Source organism: Macrosteles quadrilineatus, unplaced genomic scaffold, assembly GCF_028750875.1.
Source record: "Macrosteles quadrilineatus isolate MER2022 unplaced genomic scaffold, UCM_ALF_1.0 Scaffold_3__2_contigs__length_128488019, whole genome shotgun sequence".
Lineage (NCBI taxonomy): Eukaryota > Metazoa > Arthropoda > Insecta > Hemiptera > Cicadellidae > Macrosteles > Macrosteles quadrilineatus.
In genome coordinates this window covers 98894843-98914417 of record NW_026542596.1, presented here as the reverse complement: position 1 = coordinate 98914417, position 19575 = coordinate 98894843, and the positions used below count along the sequence as shown (strand labels likewise).

The 19575-nt window shown below is 35.4% G+C and overlaps 1 protein-coding gene across 6 annotated transcripts in view; it reads left to right on the top strand.

Annotated features, from left to right (window-relative positions):
- The first annotated feature begins 14760 nt into the window (after positions 1-14760).
- Positions 14761-19575, top strand: part of LOC128990939 (protein held out wings-like) — an 84256-nt gene continuing 79441 nt past the window's right edge. For 3 of the 6 annotated variants that reach the window (XM_054413605.1, XM_054413608.1, XM_054413603.1), the window contains exon 1: positions 14762-14992. In XM_054413605.1, the coding sequence (XP_054269580.1) occupies positions 14866-14992 (127 nt within the window). In that variant the 5' untranslated portion in view covers positions 14762-14865. Of the gene's footprint in view, positions 14993-19575 lie in introns of all 6 variants that reach the window. The other 3 variants (XM_054413609.1, XM_054413606.1, XM_054413607.1) reach the window with 2 other exon arrangements.

The window sequence follows — 19575 nt, the reverse complement described above, 5'->3', positions numbered from 1 at the left end:
GATGGTCACATGTTGGCCTGACTTGAAGTAATTTGACAAACAATTCCAGGTCTGTGTCCAACAGAGTAGAGGGGGTTTTTTAGTGAGGAGTCTATGATGGATTCAGGAGTCTCACACTACAGGCTGGCTGGCTACCTGTGTGCGTAAAAGCATTTTCCCTCCTCTCCCTTAAAAAAATAAATAAAACTGTTTATTTGTAAATTATTGCTTGTCCTATGGTAATTGTGAGTAAAGTGTGAAGATCAAATCAAATAACGTAATTTAGTCCAGACCAGCACGCTAAACTAAATTAGGAGCACACTCAAGCTAACTATAAACACACATGAATATATAATCTACATTTTGTTGTGGATAGCAAGAAGTCTACTTGCAGCAAAATGTCTGTATGGACATCCAATTTAATATATTGACCAGCTTCTGCAATTTCTTGTTCAAATATAACATAGTTGAATAGTTGAATGAACCCTCTTAGAGTGGGCTAATTTGAAAACTCTACTCTCTACCTTTGTCTTTTAAAATCCGATAGTGTATGCTATAGCTTAAGTTAGGTTTTTGGTTTAGCTTGGTTAAAAAGTCGGCGTATACGACCACAAATCAATAGTCCTAATTGACAGCAGTGTCTACGACTCGTTTAAACTAAGTAGACTCTAAATGCATAATGGTTATAGCTTAAATGGTGAATCCCCCATACGTAACAACCCAAAACCCGAGCTAACTATGTCCATAGTCAAGTAAGTGTGGAATAGAGTAAAATTACCTATATACATATATAGTGTTGCTTTGTTACTGCTTAAGATCATCTGTTTCTAATGTCAGGATAATCTATTATATTGTTGTTAAAGTGATACAATCAAATGTTATGTAAACGATTAAAAATATAGGTATATGGCAGAATGGTACATCAAAATGAAGCTTAGAGTGTGTAGATTTGCCAAAAAATATTGGTATGGACACATCTCTTAAGGAATCTGGCCCTCTGGCACAGGACGATGGAACTGATAAAAAGAACTGGTTTGTATATATGTTGTTTTTTGATATTTTTGTATAGTAGAATCAGAGATGCAATGAAACATATACTGTATTTGCTATTACGTTTTTTAGTCCTTGATGCTTTGATAATCATTTTAGTTTTGTCTGCTGTCTTTAATGCTAAATTAGTTGTTTGAAATTTTTTATAGTACCTATAGATATAGTTTCCTTAATATTTCAAAAGACTGTATTGATAAGGCACAGCAATATTTCTTAAGTTTATAACAGCTGACTTAGTTAGATTTATTGTGAGTTAAAAAACTGAAGATGGAAGGATTTGTGATTTAATATAAAGAAGAGTTTAATATAAAGATATTTAAATTTAATAATTAGTATTTTTGCAACTTCAAAATTGAAATTTTAAATGTCAATAATAAATTAAAAGTTTTACTCGAAGATTTGGTCAGTTTTTCTCATATCAGCCTACACAAGATTTAAAATTAATCAAAACCAAAATGGTAATATCCACTACTTACCAGATTTAAAAGTCATTACTTAAACGATTCTATTAAGGCCATAAAAGTTGAATTTTGTTGCTAAAAGCGTTGGCGGATGTGTAACAATTATATGCAAGAGATAAAGATTAAAATGTTTCTATTTTGTGTCCTCTTCCCGTTGCAAAGCACGGGTACAACAGCTAGTTTATTAATGAAACCTCTGGTCAATGCAATTAACTGGTGTTTGTTTATTTTCTCGAAAAACATGTGTTTTATACTTTATTTAGATTGTGGAAATGTTGTTGTTGTTGTAAGTGAGTTATGTTTTGTTGAAGAAAGGTTATATAAGTTTTGTAGAGTATTGCTCACAGTTTGATTTGTAATTTATTTAATAAGCTATATAAGAGGCTTGACTAAAATTGAAGGATTGTGGTAATACATCTCATTCAGGAAGCATCGATATCACTGAGGTATGTTGTCATATTCTTTTCGATCTATTGATATCAAAAGTAGGGGTTTGAATATAAGTATGTTACACTATTTAATGAGCTTATCAAATTAAGTCATAGAGTTGCTTTATTTTTACACGCACATCAGCACCCACTTAAACACTGTAATGGCTGCCTAGGTCACATATTCTTCCCTCTGCAAAGCACGGATATTTACCCTACTGGTAAAACTGAACTTATACTACTTATGTTATATTGAACATTTTTTGCCTTATCTACCTAAATTAGACTATTTTAAGCACTTTTTACCATTGGCACTTTTGGGGGAAACGCCTATTTCACCCTGAAAATCGTGTTTGAAAATCAAGAAAAATGCTAGAAATCAATGATTCACATGTAAAACTTTTTGGGTAAAATTTCTAAACTGGACTAACTTATATGCTAATATCTATTGAAACTATAAAATTTAAAATAATGTTTAATAATTGATATAGGTATTTACCAGATATATCAGTTATAAAATTAAACTATCATAACCTAACCTAACCAACCAAACTTGCTGATAGTGAAAACATCGAATGAAACAATGTCATGTGTGAAATAATGTGCGTGATTGGTTAAGTTAGTTTATTATAATTTTAATTTGGTTTACCCAAAAATGGGGTAGGCCTAATTTTTGGTAGGTACTTTACTATTTTTTACGATTTTTCAAACCTGGTTTCCTGGGTAAAAACGGCATTTGCCAAAAAAGTGTTTAAAAAGTGACTAATAATAAAAAAAAACCCCACCCTAAGTTAAAAAGAAAATTATCAAGCCCCAAAAATCGTTGATTTCTAGCATTTTCTTGATTTTCAAACATGATTTTCAGGGTAAAATAGGCGTTTCCCCCAAAAATGCCAATGGTAAAAAGTGTTTAAAATAGTCTAATTTAGGTAGATAAGGCAAAAAAAGTTCAATATAACATAAGTAGTATACGTTCGGGTTTACCCAGCTACTTTCCCTCCGCCAACATTTTGAAGGCTCCGCAGCACACGCAAGCTTCTGTATTGCATCTGCTGTGGCACGGCGCGACTAGCAAACTGACAACTATGTCAACATTCTACAATACGTGGTTACTCACGCTTGTACAGATCTGTTACAATTAAACTTATTACTCCAGGCAACGGTGTGAATATACATTAAACACTGTGGAAAAACAACTCAAAAGTAAAAGTTTATGCAAATGTGAAATTCGATAACTCGGTTTATCAGCAATCTATGACGTGGTGGAGAGTGTCCGGAGCGTAGGTCGCACGTAGGACGCTCAGCCACATTAGGCAGTACGTGCAGGAGGCGTAGGTGTACGGACTACGTTGTCAGCTTTACGAGAACGTAAACCTCGTGAGAAATTCGGTGCAAATAAATGTTTATGTTGCGAACACCCTACGTGGGCTCCAAATTGAGGCGTCGTCGGCGCCACCTGTGATCCCAGGAGATAGCGTCGTGGGAGGAACAGGTCGTAGGAGTGGAGGCTGAGGAGGTCTGGGTAGGTTTGATAACAAAGTTTCGCATGTACTTTTCACATAGTACATGATGTCGATGTCCATAGTTATATTGGTCCTGCAGGTAATTGAGCAGCTCAGGATAACTAAGATGGGGATGTGAATATGCGTACTAAGCCCAAAAATTAACCGTGGATTAGTGTGTTGTAAAGTGAGATACATTGTGCTTTGTTAATGATTAACACCATCTTTGTCTTCAGCGAGGATCATTAAAACCCAAATACAAGGTGAGCTGGTCCAGTTTGAAACACACTAAAAACTATTGACTTAATATCGAACCATTGACCTTATGATAGTCAAACCGTCGGAAACCAAAGAATATCATAAACAGTTTGTTGTAAGTCTTAGATGAGTAGTAAAATATCATCCACAATCTTAAAATCTCTGAAATATGTAAAATCTACAATAGTGTTTTTTTGTAGCTTTATATTTCTTAGTTTTTTTTACTTTTCAGCTCATACCCCAATGGCAAGTACCGGTACGAAATTCTTTTTTGTCTTCTAAATAAACGAATTATGTTTACAACTACTTTACAATAGATCCTAAAATAACATGTCAAGATACAAGCGGAGCTGCATACATAGGTCCAGTTTGGATGAGGAACTGGCCACTTACCAGGTGGACCTTGTTCAGCTAAACCAAACTGATTTCGATATACATTTGGGATCAAAGAGAATGTTTCCAATTTGTCAGGAAACGAGAGAAACACAACATGTGGAGAGATTGATAAAATATGTGGTACGAATTAACCTATTTTCTGATCAATTAGTTTTTAGACATTTTTCTAAGTTGTTGTTTATTTTAAATTCTGCCTACTTGCAATGGATAGCTGAGTGGTTATAGTGCTCGCCTAGAAATCAAAAGGTCTCCGGTTTGATCCTGAGAAAATACAATTGTTTTGATAGTTAAACTGGACCCAGCTGTTAAATACTAATGGTGTACATATTCCAACACATTTCAGTCAGCTTGGTTATTAAATAGATTTGGAATAAAAATAGGTTGGCCTATAACCTTTAACTGGTCCGTGTGTTTGTTGTAGGTGCAATAATTTGAATTAGTTATTAGTGTTTCGGGCGAATTTGGTGGAAAGATAATAAAATTCAAGGATTGGTAGAGGAGGCTTTATATAAGGCTCAGAATTAAAATGTATGTTATACGAGAAAACCAGTATAGTCCCTACTGTTACTAGGGTAGAGATATGTTCCAAGGTTTGGGCTAAAATGGAGAGTGGAATGAACATGTGAGTATAGTCATACCTACTTTCGTATGGTCGCCATTTCAGATTACAATTACAGACTGTATTAAAGTGTTATTTTTGTCCTAGAACTCTAGGCACGAGCCCGGGATTGTTGTTCACATTACTTCAGGCTAAACCTATGGGTTGCGGTATTATCACTTAGATAAAATACATTGGTGATTTGGCGGGATTTGGACCTGGTGGCTCGCTCCCCATGTGTAATAACTGTGCTGTGTATTCCAAAGTATCATCTATTAATACATAACCATGTCAATTTATTATGAAAAGCCACTAATACACTTCTGATAGGAGACTAATTTTTATTTCTTGTTTGAACATTCAATACTCAATACTCCCATTCAAATGTTATAACGAACCTAGTAATGGTATATTAGACTCCTGACTTACTGCAGTAAGCGGTCCATCAAGTTTCAAAATGACACAGTTAGATGTACAATAACCAACCGTATATCCACGATATGAGTTACATCTTTGACCTATCCTAGTCAACTTTCACGCAGCATTCAGCATTGCTGATGCTGACGACAAGGTCAACAATGCTGATAGAAATACAGCTGTATTCCATACGTTAACACCCCCTACTGTACCTTCGGCTACGAATTGTGGATATTTATAGGCATGCACTGTGGATGCGAATGCGAGTGAGTACTCGACTATCAGCAGTGCTATCGTGATGATTAGACCAATTCGTTAACTACCAAGGAAAGAATTTGGTTCGGATTCCACTCTAAACTGTAGGTCCCTTAGTTGCCTTTAGCTATTTGGGCTATTAATTAACAGCTGTGTCTAAGGAACATGTCGGCCTTAGTCACTAACAAGACTACAAGATCGCGCCACTCATCCTACACTCATCGTTCACTCATATTTGGGTTAAAATACGCACATAGTGGCGTCCCCATCTTAAATAATTGATTAATTTATTGATTGATTGATGAACACCTGAAAACTGTGTTAACATTTTCATTTTTTTCAGTTTTTGTTGACGATCCTCGAATTTTTTTACAAGCTTATGGACCTGTATATTTTTTGTAAAGTTTAATACTTGCTTATTTTACCATAATCCAATATAAAATTGGCAATTAAATGGGGGAAAGTAGCCTAGATAATCGAGGCATTGCATTGTTACTTACCCAATAAAAAATAGTAATTCATCGCTAAGGTCCTAAAATTACTCTTTCCTACACGAGCCTAAGAAAATGAAAGGTAAAAAAGAAACTTTTAAACTATTTGATAAAAAATATGTTTTACCTTGTATATTGAGGCTTACAAATATGAATAATTTACAAAAGGAAAATTGCTTATGTGGTTTACAATTATTAGTTAGCTTTGGCTTTAGTTATACATCACTCCTTGATGCGTTACCGTAAATGAACAGATATCAGCAATTAAAGAAAGAATATGCAACAGGTATTCAGAAAATACAATGAGAAATCAGAATTACAAAATTATTTTACATTTCAATTAGATTTTCATGGAGTGAACGGATTTTGACAATCATTTGTTTGGTGAACTAACAACATTCTTCTTGTTCCCGGGTTTTATTTGTTTAAATGTCTGTACAAAATAAGGCCTAAAACATACATTAATTCAGATGGTTCATTATGGACAAATACGGTTTGTTACGTATATTTGAAACATATCAAATTAACTAAGAAGCATTCGTGGTCCTTGTGACTATATCAGCCTGACTGGACGAGGGATGTGGGATCAGATGGTTTGTATAATCAGCTGTTTATTTTCGTTCACATATGGTATCGCTCGGGCCGCTGCACTCGTGCTATTTCATTCTGACTCCTTCTGTTACAGTGTATAAATTATTATAAGCATTGGGTGGATGTATTACAAGTTAGTTGCGGAACCTGTTGATGTAGTTGGCAAACTATTGACATGAGAATTTAATTTCCCTTGTTTACATATTTCAAAAATGCGTTTCTCTTCACACTGTCCTCCAGTTATTGTCACATATGAAATCAAATAATCCATATATAAAGCTTAAAGTACCCATGAACCTTTGAGAAAACTAAAAGGCATATCCCCATAAACCATATAGGTACTCAAAATGTTCGTCATGACGAGAAACCTTGCGCAAAACTATCCATTGTTTCATAAATTGCCCTTTAATGTCGTAATTCGTTTCTAAAGAGAACTTTTCATATACCCAATGTTAAAAATACCTCAGCTGTACCTTTGACTATTAATACAACAACTTCTGTATCCAATAGTCAATGGCTGTACTTATTTGTTTGTTATTTTTTCAATTTATTTCCTTACTAGCAGAGTACCCGTCCTTCGTACGGAGTTGGAATATAAGTATAAAATGCTTATTGTAGTTATACTCAAGCTTTGCGATTGCAATGGGTGGAGGACACAGTTTGATAAAATTTGCTTTTTTAAATTTACAGTATTCTATAGTATTACACATCTACCATAGCCATAATGTTCTACCATTTTACCTAAACAATAGAGAAAAATAAATTATCAATTCGCAAAATATCACAAATTATTCATGAAATGAAAAACATATACATAACTGTAAACAATCCTACTTTGACAGTTCTCATTGCGAATCACAGTTTTTTGTTGCTGCTTAGTTCAAATTAGCTGTTTTCATAAATGCAAAAAAAATATAGTGCTGCACCCTGTTGGTAAATCTTATAACTTTTTAATGCTTTTCCATATCATAGAACCAACTTTTTTTAGTTGAAACAGCTGACTAAATTCTTTAATTCCCTTTAAATATGAATACTCATAAGGTCAACATGGGGAATTACAGAGCCACTGGGGCGGAGCCCGAAAGGATTTTTGAGATAAGAATATGCCTATATGTTAATCGGGAATGTAAGCTATCATAATGCCAAATTTCAACCCAATCCGTCCAGTGGTTTATGCGTGATTGAACTTCAAACAAACAAACAAACAAACACACAAACTTTCACATTTATAATATTAGTAAGATTAAAATCAGTTGTGATTATTTGTTTGTATTACTGTATTCTGTTTTGTTTATTTCAACTTAACTTAACCAATCAATAGTTTTATCAATACTTTGAAGCATGACTACTAAGAAAAAACCTTTGAAGTCAAACGAGGTGATGCCCGTGGGTAATAGCTAGTAATATGTCACTTGCGTTTTCAATGTTTTTCTTGTTATTTCAGTTCAATACTTATAACCACAGAAGAGAACGAGACAATATAGATCAATAGCAAACAAACGAAACACACAAGAAAACAGGCATTTTACGACACTAAGTGGATTTGACATTTTGCAGTGTCCAAAGTAAGGTATGACTGTTTTCTAAGTTTATTGATATCATCGATTGTAGATAATGTAAAAGTCTATGTAAATGCATTGGTTATAGCTATGCTAACCAGTTTTGAATAATTATTTATATAATTGTAGACTCACTTCCATTCCAAAAACAGTTGAAGTAATAGTTATAACTTATACTGTATTTACAGCATATTTAGGCGTACAAGGAAACTAATAAAATGTGTTTTAGTAATATATTAATAGCTTAGTGTAAAATAAATAAAATTGCCAAGTTTGGTCAAGATATATCCACAAACAAGCAAACCCCCGCCGCAGCAAACCTGCCGACTAAGCGAATTTCCAGTTGCCTAAATTGATTTTCAATTCAATGTATTTTATTAACATTAGGTTTTGTTAGTAAATAGGCTTGCTGCTACAGGGACGGTATAGTAAAATATTAATAACTTAATATAAAATAAATAAATTTAGGCCTACCAAGTTTGATCAAAATATATCCATAATAACAAGCAAACTACAACATTTTACAATATTCTCCATAAGAATAATATGGGAATTTTAAATTGAAATTTTTTGAATTTTTGCCTTTACCAATAACTGTACAAAAACACTTTGATTACTTTGAAAACACTAAATTATTTGTTTTTTTTTAAGCTCTTTAAAAAGATCCAGAGAGAAATTGAGAAATTTTGTATTTTGAGGGTCAAAAATGAGAAAACCATTTTTTACCCCATAAAACTCCCCGTAAAACCCCGTTCCATGCTGGTTTGCGAACTAATTCAAGTTTATCCCGCCTTACACCTCTAAACTAAATTTCATCAATATCGGAAAAAAATACTTAAGTTATCGCGTTCACCGTCATCAGATTATTCGTAAGGATGATACATTCTTAAGTAAGTAGGCCTATATTTAATCCATGTTTTAAACATAATGTGCTCTGTGCTCCAGTTAGGATTGCCAAACGCAACCCTACGGTGTGTGAGAAACCCAGATCTAATCCCGCAGGAGTTATGTGGGGTTTGTTCCCCGATATGGACTTATAACCGTTTACGTAGAGATTCGCACTTTCGCTGCCAATTATAGAGCAGCAGTGCGGCAACAATGGCGGGTTATCAGTGGCGGGCGGTTGTTTACGCGGGAACTGATCCCAACATGCACACGCAGTTGCTATCGTTTTTATGTGAATGGTATCTGAATTATATCCTTCGAGTGGTATGTGTCAGTGTAATGAAATAGAAACAATTAAAACGATTGAGAGGGACTTTTGATAAGGCATGTCCAGATAATAATCCTATCTTTACCTTAAAGCCGTAGCATTGGCTTTTGTATACTACACTACAGAAGACATACCACCTTTAGGACCACCTTTAGGACCACCTTTAAGACCACCTTTAGGAATAGCTCTAGGACCACCTTTTTTCTAGGACCACCTTTAGGAATAGCTCCAGGACCACCTTTAGGAATAGCTTTAGGACCACCTTTAGCAATAGCTCTAGGAAAACCTTTAGGTCCACCTTTAGGACCACCTTTAGAACCAGCTTTACGACTACCTTTAGGAAGTCAAAATAAGTAGTATACAAATATTTCTTAAATATTTTATACCTCCCAAATACTTGTTAATCGGCCATCTAATAGCTAAATGACGGCAGTTCCACCTGTGTAAGTGTGGCAAGGGGATACATTTCTATCTGGAAGATGAAGATGCTGACGTAGTCACGAGTATTTGTCGTGAAAGGCCAGACAGAGGCTGAGCCTTGGCAGAGACAATAGGTTACCTACAGAGATACAGGTGTGTGTTAATGAAGGGCTGGGATGTCGCAAAATAGGGTTGACTCGTTGCAGATGAAAAAATTAAAACATATTGTACATTGGATCACAAAACTCAAAAAAGACTCTTTAATGTGCACTAGAGAGTCAACGGCGAAAGATAATGGATGAAAAATTCCTCCTAACTCTTATTAATTGTTTTTTATTTCATCTCATTTAAATTTAATTTCATCTCATTTCATCTCATTTTTATTTAATTTCATCTAATTTAATCTCATTTCATCTCATTTCAGCTCATTTCATCTCATTTCAGCTCATTTCATCTCATGTCATCTCATGTCATCTCATTTCATCTCATTTCAGCTCATTTCATCTCATTTCAGCTCATTTCATCTCATTTCATCTCATGTCATCTCATTCCATCTCATTTCAGCTCATTTCATCTCATTTCATCTCATTTCATCTCATTTCATCTCATTTCATCTCATTTCATCTCATTTCATCCCATTTCATCCCATTTCATCCCATTTCATCTAATTTTATCTCATTTCAAAGAATTTGATCTAATCTCATTTCATCTTATCTCAAACATATATTAATATTTTTCACACGATTAGAAAATCAACATAGGTTTCGAGATAAATGGATGAATAGTTAGTGTTTCTTGAGTGTACTGTACTTTTCATTCGCGACTGTGTTGCAAGACAGCGAATGTGTAGTGTTAGTTAGTGGTATTGAGTGTCCAGATGACAGCAATATCGCCACACAAGGGGCCCTGTGTGACTGGTAATGACCAAACCACACCACAGCCATGGCAGATGTGATGCGCAGATGCAGCATCCACCGTTGTACAGGGTAAATATTTATTTATAACAATTTTCTATTTTTTGCCCGTAAGCGGTAAATTTTCAATAGGGTACTTGGGAGCCGAGCTTTTCTTGGGGGAAATATTTAGCATAGTTTATTTTGGGGGAAAACGGTTGTGCATTTACACTCAGTTATGGTGCTATCGTAAAAATCGGGAGATCGAAGGTCGCCAGTCATGAGAAGACTCAGAAGTCTACGCAGCAAAATAATCAACAAACTAAAAAAATTTAGACGCTTTCAATAAAGTGTGATTTCGTACAATTAGGGAGAGATGGTTCCCTATATGCTGTGTAGGCTCGAATACTCGGATTGCCCCCCACGCCGACTTGTACTTGCTTTACCCCGGACCAAATGGGCATTCTAAACCACTCTAGGATACGACTGAGAAACAAAATTGATGCATACATCTTCTCAAGAGGCTTCACTATCATTCGTATACGCGCTATCATACAACAAAACACGTCTTTCAACACAACTTGATGGTGATGTTAATTTCATTCAATCTTTATAGCAACTTAGCAGACGCACAGGTACAGCCTATCTATATATTAATTTGAAACTGTTTTTCTTTGTCATAGCTATTTTGAGAGAACGGCTGGGTGTAGAAACTCGGTAGAGGTGTCTAAAGAAAGGTCTTGGTCTGTAGATGAGCCATCAAAAGAGAAACATGGTGATTTCGCTTGGGGCTCTGACCCAGTGGCCTTTAAATTCCCGTCCCATGTTATTCTTATGGAGGAAAATGGGGTTTTTGTCATAGCTAATTTGAGAGAACGGCTGGGCGTAGAAACTTGGTAGGGGTCTCTAAAGAAAGGTCTTGGTCTGTAGATGAGCCATCAAAAGAGGAACGAGGTAAATTCCCTTGGGGCTCTGTCCCAGAAGCTTTTAAAGTTGCCTCTTCAGATTTGTTTACATTACGACCATATGCATAACTATAAACACTCCTTTTTAATGAAACAGCTATTAATATTTAAATTGTGATTTATTGAATTTGTCAAAATGAAGTACAGTATTTGCAATAGGTTTTTCTGATTTTAAATTGGATTTTCTTCTGCATCATGTCACGTTTTGCAATACAATGTTCTGCCTTTTTTACCACTTCTTGGAGATTGTACGTAGGTGATATTTGTTGGCATATTGCATCTGTAGATGAAAATTGGGTTGGTATAATTATTACAATGGAAAAGAGCGAGAAATCCTGGACAATTTGATACAGGCTAAAAATAAAACTGAATTAACACTGTTCTACATTTCTTGAGTAATCATTGAAATAACCGATTTGCAAACAATGGAAACATAGAAAAAGTCATAGAACACAACCAAGTAGAAGAATAGAAATAATTTTTTTTTCATTTATAATCGTTGTCATAGACAACCTAATGCGGCTATAAGAGAGAAAAATTTGTAGAAAACACTAAAAAAACAAGATAAGCTTTTTGAAAAAAGATAAGATATTTACAAAAGATTTTGATTATATCTAACTGTTGTGTAGATCGTGAGTATTTCCATAATCTTTGAGTCGCCTGTAATGCTTCGCAATTGCTCGAATTCGAGCAACAGGTACACTAGTATCTGCTAATTCCAGGACTAAATAGATAGGAACAACCTTTGACACATATATGCAGTTAATTAATTATAGTTAATTAGTTTGGTTTTGCATAAAACCTTGTTTCTTTTTTGTTAATTTGGTTGTGTAATTTTATATATGTGGTGGAATAAATTCATTCATTCATTCATTCATGCTATATACTTCGAACCGTCACTCCGGTCATAAGGCAATAAAGGAGATTTTTTTTCAGATATATATTGTAAATGTATAATAAACATTTGCGTATTACCACAGTATTACTCCATCCAGCTTTATAGCCTAAGTATAAACCTCCAACAACGATCTATGCAGTTAATTAGTTATAGTTAATTAGTTTGGTTTTGCATAAAACCTTGTTTCTTTTTTGTTAATTTGGTTGTGTAATTTTATATATGTGGTGGAATAAATTCATTCATTCATTCATTCATGCTATATACTTCGAACCGTCACTCCGGTCATAAGGCAATAAAGGAGATTTTTTTTCAGATATATATTGTAAATGTATAATAAACATTTGCGTATTACCACAGTATTACTCCATCCAGCTTTATAGCCTAAGTATAAACCTCCAACAACGATCTTGATTTTTACCGATTTGGAATCGCGATCTGCATAGACTATCGATACTCTAAATGGCAAGTCTTAACGCAATGGAAAAGTATTTCTCACCTTTCCAACTCGGCCGGAGGGGATTGCCCGTAAAGGAGAGTTTAGTGGATTACAAAACCTAACTAGAGAGTTTTTCTCTAAAATGTAACAGATTTAGACTGAGAGCCGAGCGCGACAGAGATGTTCGTGAAGCGATTGACGAAGACAAATTACCCAAATAAGCGACGCGACGATCAGGCGACTAAACATATGGTTTGATAAAATCACCGTTTCTAGGATACTAGGTAACGTGGTTAATCGTACCATATGGGGATGGTTGCCACACAGACGCCGAGACTAAAGCTAAAGGTTACCGTCACATCGTGATTAGCGAATGTAATCACTTGGAATTAGGTTTTTGTATAAGATTTTCCAAGTTAGTTGGTGCAGTGATAAACGGGGTTCGTCTCGCTCTAATAACAGAACACTGAGATATATTTCTTTCACTATACAGTATTTACAATATAGTATTACTCGGTGGTGGAAAAGGGTTTAAAGATTTAAAGATATTATTCAAAGTACTGTATATCGAAGCGTTGTTGGTTACGAAGAGAATAAAAAAACTGTAAATTTCAAATTACCATGTTATTTGGAGAATAAACTGTTGTAGTTTGACTGTTTATATTTTGATTATTTGACAAATCCATTGATTTTATACTAAGCTACTGTATTAAAATTTCAATAAAAACGCAATTTATTTCCCTGCAGCACCAAACCTTAGTAAGTACTCGTTAAAGTTAATGATAAAGTCTGACGATTTAAAGGGAATACTTTAGTGAAAAGCCAACCAGGTTATCTAACAGGTATGGAAATTGTCTTATTCTGTAGGTTTGCTGCCGTGAGGGTGTTTTAGTTTTATTAAATTTCTGTCATGCTTAAAATTAATTTTGTTCTCAAATAGATTTTGTTCCCTAGATAGATTCCGCATTATACTTAATTTTTTTAAATTATTTTTTAAATTTGTCAATGACAATACTGCACACTTTTTTTACTCGACCAGCTCGCCCTTAACAAATTTAACAAATATGTGGTTCGTATACATCATTTTTAGAAATTTTACTTCTTCACCTCATAACCAACAAACTATATATTACTGTATCATATTCACTGTATATTATACTATATTACTGTATTATAGCTACGCAAAGCTAAAAGCTCAATGAATCAAATTAAATCTGTTGGCCAAACCGGAGTTTCGGTCATCAGAAGTAAACACGGCGAATCAGCTGATCAAGATAACAAAGTGAGAACAGCTGGCGTGTCACCTGATAGTGGCGCGAGATGCGCTGCATTCACCCGCCAAATCTACAGACTACACTGTAGTAGCCCACGTGTCAGCCCAGTGTACATTCAACTCGAAACTCGATTGTTATCATAATTGGATTATTTGTGTATTATTTACCAACTATGCTTAGAGAATTTAGGTGCATACCTAGTCAGCTCTATGACTTTAAATAAAGCAAATATAAATCTGATGCTATTGTGGCCAGATTTAATCATCTGTGTTTTATTTATGTGAAGTTGTGTGTGCTGCTGTTACCCCTAGAGAGATATAATTTGTTTTCTGATTGAAATATCAGAGGACAAACAATTAATTGTTTACGAATACCAGTTGGTTTTGGTTAAACAGCAAGAAATAAGTCGTAAACAAAACGTCTACGTAAATAGATCCAGAAAAATACTTATGTAAATAATTGTTATCAGGGATACTGAATGAACTAATTATAAGATATGGCACAGTTCACATTCTGACTCGATTGCCATCATAAACTCCAAATGTTCTCTCATTCAAGTTGTATTTGATAAGTTTAACAACACAGCGCGGTAGGAAGAATAAGAACGCGAGATTCTAGAGGGGGCGTGTTGTCGGAGGTCTCCGTAAAAGGTGTGCAGAGCAGAGTGTTGTGCGCATGCGCGCGGACAGACGACCGAGGCGCGGCCATTTTCACTCAGTCTGTTGTGTGCCCGGCAGTCGTGCGTTCTATCAGCTGTTGCGCGTACGTACTTACAGACAATATGAGTGATACCACGGCCATCAACACACAGAGCATTGCGGACTATCTCGCTCAGCTGTTGAAGGATCGCAAACAAGTAACTGCGTTCCCAAATGTCTTCATGCACGTCGAGAGACTCATTGACGAAGGTAATTGTAAACTCTAGTTGTTCAGTTGGTAGGCGTAGGCACTGTTAGATAACAACTGGAATGTTCATGTAAGGTACGCGTCGAATGTTTTCGAATTTTGATGGCAGACCGAGTACCACAGAAAATAAGTTTTTATGTGGTTTAATTTTTATAAATGGTGGACCAAAGTTACTTAATTATCACCATAATCATCTAGTGATAACATAGTTTTGCGATTCATGTTAGGCGTATTTAACCTATAAACAAAATTGGAACATTATTGTGATAATAATTTTACGTTCTGTCATTGAACAAGACCAACTGTTTATTTATAACTTTTATCATCACGTCGGGTTTAACATTTTTGATAAATGATCATTTTAACAGTTGTTTTGTAATAACTTAAGCAGCGGCTACACTTGCCCGATTCGGTCCGGTCCGGTTCGTTTCGGTCCGGCCCGAATTTGTGAGGGGTGGCTACACTTGTACGAATCGTTTCGGTCCGGCCGGAAGAGGTAGCTACACTTGTGCGATATTTTGTAGGACACACACGAGCACGGGGCACAAGGTAGTTATATATCGATGGGCACAAGTACTGCAATACAGAAAGAGTTTAGTCAGGACCGATTAACCAAATAGGCACGGTAGGCACGTGCCTAGGGCGCGAGGCAATTGGCTTTTTTTGGGGGGGGGGGCAAAGAAAATGAAAAATTAAAAAAAATTTGGTTGTATTTGCTTGCAATTGCGGTAAACTTCCTATAATCCCTCGCGGCCGTGTAGACATTGTAATCGTCTCCCAATATTGCGGCAAAATTCACACTATTTTCCGCGATCGTGTAGACATAATTATCGTCTTCCATGATCGAGCAATATATGAACATGATTGCCTAAATTCTTAGGCCTATGTCCTACAAATAACTATTTTTCCTAATTTAATTCATCACTTTCGTAGCCGAGTGCTTACGGAACCACCCGATCCTCATCCGAATTTCGGGAGTAGGTGGCTACACTTACCCGATTCGGTCCGGTCCGCCCCGAATGCTTCCGCCAAATGCGGATGAATGCTCCCTGGACGATTGTTCCGCGCCGAACCGGACCGTACCGGACCGAATCGGGTAAGTGTAGCCACCTCCATTTAAAAACATGGGAAGCATTGTTCCGCATTTTGGAGGACCGGACCGAACCGGACCGAATCGGGTAAGTGTAGCCGCTGCTTTACGTTTCATTTAAAATCTCAATACACGAATATCCCTACTAGGTTTTTTGTGCACTATAGAGGTTTATAACCGTATAAACGTAACGTAAAAACGTTGAAATACATGAAGTTTAGCCAAACAGAAAAGCTCGTCTGAGACGACAGCCAAGATGCAGACGATCTATTTTTGAAATGGATGGCGCCGTTGCTGTTGAGAATTTCAAACAAAAACCTCAGCTTAACCTGTGAAAACTATCAGGAGACAAACAATATGAGATGGAAAATCACTAAGAAATCGATCAAATCACAATTTAGGTAAATAATCAACAAGATTTGTTTTATCGAAATAACAACGTACGGTTTCCTAAAATGGGATATAAAAATATTAAATACCGTAATAGAACACGTTGCAAAGATTCCGCAGGCAGTTGCTAAATTGTAAATAATTAAATTTAAATGCACCCCTTACCAAATGGAAAACTCTTCTTTCTTATTTTTAAAACAGATAAACATTTTTATTAGGTACAGTATTTCTAAATATGTGTAATAATTATTTTATTTATTATATTTATTGGTAATCAAACGTGCACTGTATCTACTTCAGAAGGAAAACAATTTGGACACAAATACAATAGTCATCTTGCCCTTAGTTTTTTGAACTTAAAAATCTGTTATTTCCACAGAAATTTACATTATGCATCAATGTAATTATCCACAAATGTACCGTACTCATAAAATGCCTCGCATTCAAGAACAAATTTTAAGATAAAATAAACATTGTACTCTAACATAAAATCAACAGTTATAAAGATTTCGTGTAACAGGTATACGAGAAAATTTATACAAAATAAAACAGGTTAATTGGATGTTTCTCACTAAATTGTAGATTAAGTCAAAACACTATGTCAAAACAAATCCACTGTAGCAAGAGTCCATGTCAGTTGTTATCTTGAACCGGTCAAGTCAATTATCGTGGATGACGTCACGGTTTAAAGTACCCGCATGCCGGTCTTCAGCCTCCCTACATCGCGAATCATTGTAATGTATTGTTGGGGTAATGGGTAATTTAATAGAACGCGATCTTAAATGAAGAGAGTTTTATCAGGTGATTTGACCAGCTGATAAAACATATGATTCAAAACCACGACAAAATACAGGATAGTTATTTTTGTTTACACTTGAAACATGCGTACGATTGTTCCCAGAATGTTTCATTGCTCAAGAGTTAAAAGAATACAGTACTGACATTTCTTTTAATGGTACAAAACACATAAAAAATATAGTTTGCTTTAACTTCTGTTTTTTTGCGTAGACTTCTTCCCCGGCCTAAAATAACTTACTTAAAAGTAGCTAGGGTAATTAGGTGCTGCTTGCAGAAACATATTTTTAAAGGCACAAAGTAATACAAAGAGAGAAAACTTAAGGGTTGAGGGTGTAAAATTGTTCCTCGACTATTAAAATGCTTATCGCTTAAAAGAACAAAAAAACTTCTTTTGACAGTAGGAAAAGCAACATAATGTAATGCAAATGCGTAACACAAGTTTTGCTTTTAAAAGAAGGGGATTAACCCAATCACATAGATAACGTTTTTATGAGGTTACAATTGAAGCCAATTTATTTATTATGACGCTACTAACATAATTGGCTCTGTTCTGGCGAACAACCGTTTTTATCATCAGATGGGCCATAAAACCGCTCGTTCTATTGTGCGCTGGAATTTTACTACAATCGTATACTATTCCGCATTTTCATTGGCTGGAATTTTGTTACTGGGTTGCTTATCAAGATTCTGAGTGTTATTGGTTTTGTTTATTAACCGAGTAAATTAAACGAACAGAGAATTAGTATAATATAGCAGGAATATACGTCTACTATGGCATTTATAAAAGTCTATTGGGAAGTTAAATAGCTATTTTGATTAAGTAGTTTTATTTACAGTTGAATATTTGCTCGCTTAATAACTGTGTAGCGCAACTCTAAGTGGATTGCTTGCTAACTACCGGTTTAATACTGAGACAAATAAGTGGCTATTTAATAGTTCAAATTGGACTTATCAGACCATGATTATTGCCAAGCGTTTAATAGACGGTTCTGGCTAAAACAGTTAATGTAATAAGTCTATTTTCACACACATTCTTTCACTTATAATTTTAAAATGCACACGATTGTGTCCTGTTTCAATACAATAAATAAACGGGAAAAGTGCTCAATATTTGCTAAGGGACACACTACTAAAGTGGTAAGCATAAATTAGCGAAATTTTAGATTTTGTGACACAATTTTGAATCAACAAACGCAATTTTTGCATGAATAAAACTTTGATCTGAAACATGTGAAAGCCTAAAATCCAAGTTTGTCTGGTGACATGAAAGCCTTAGGGGATTGAAATTAAATAAATAGGCGTAATATCTTTATTTGGGAGACGTAATTAGGAATAGCAAGTCCTCTAGCTACCACCAAACAAATTTTGAGTTTAAGAGATTGGGGGGAAAATAAGAGGTAAAAATTTACAAATTGCTGTATGTTCACACTGATCAGCAGAAGGATGGAGGCAGGATTTTGCATTTTCACTAAACCGTTGTTTTAAGCGAACCTACCATCTACCATTTATGGAGTCGGATAGCATGACGGTGTTCGGGATTACAAATTTTGAGAGCCGTTATTTACTAGGTGGGCTCCGTGACAAGTTGTCTGACCACTCCGGGCGGCGCCGAAACCCCGAACCGCGACTTGTGGAGGAAAAATCGTAGAAAAACTACAAAAAATCCGTTTTAGTAGGTTAGTGTAGGCGAACATATGCGAAAAATCACTTATTAGTTGCATAGATGAAGCATGCTGCGTTTGTTGTATGACAGTGATGTTTGATATTTTCATACACTCAAATATGGCCAACATGGGGGGATACGTAATTAGACGTTCACTAGGTGAATTTCAATTCATTATAATTTTTTTGTTAATTTTGTTATTAATTTTGACAGACTGTAACTGGTCTGTGCGGTGATCTAAGTACTGTAAGCTCACTTGGACAAGTCAATACAGTGAGTGCCGACCGCAATGATAAGATAACGTGAACGATCTCAAACTGTGTCTATCTTATCAGCCCAAGATGCTACTTAGCTTCCGTGTTCAGGTTTTATCAATTCGCGTGTGTATTTAACACTACCAATATTTCATTCATGCCAGGATTTGTAGAATTAAATCAGGATAGTCTGATCTGAAGTTAATAACTCGAGCTATTTTTGATTAGGTGTCTTAGTAATTTGTTTATACTTACATTGTAAGATGGAATTGGTCGAATCCCTAGTTTTGTTGCTGTAGATCGCACAACTTTTGTTAGGTCATTGATAAAAGTAATCCGGGTCCGAAACCAATCCTAGGAATAGAAGCAGCAACATTGAGATATGAACTA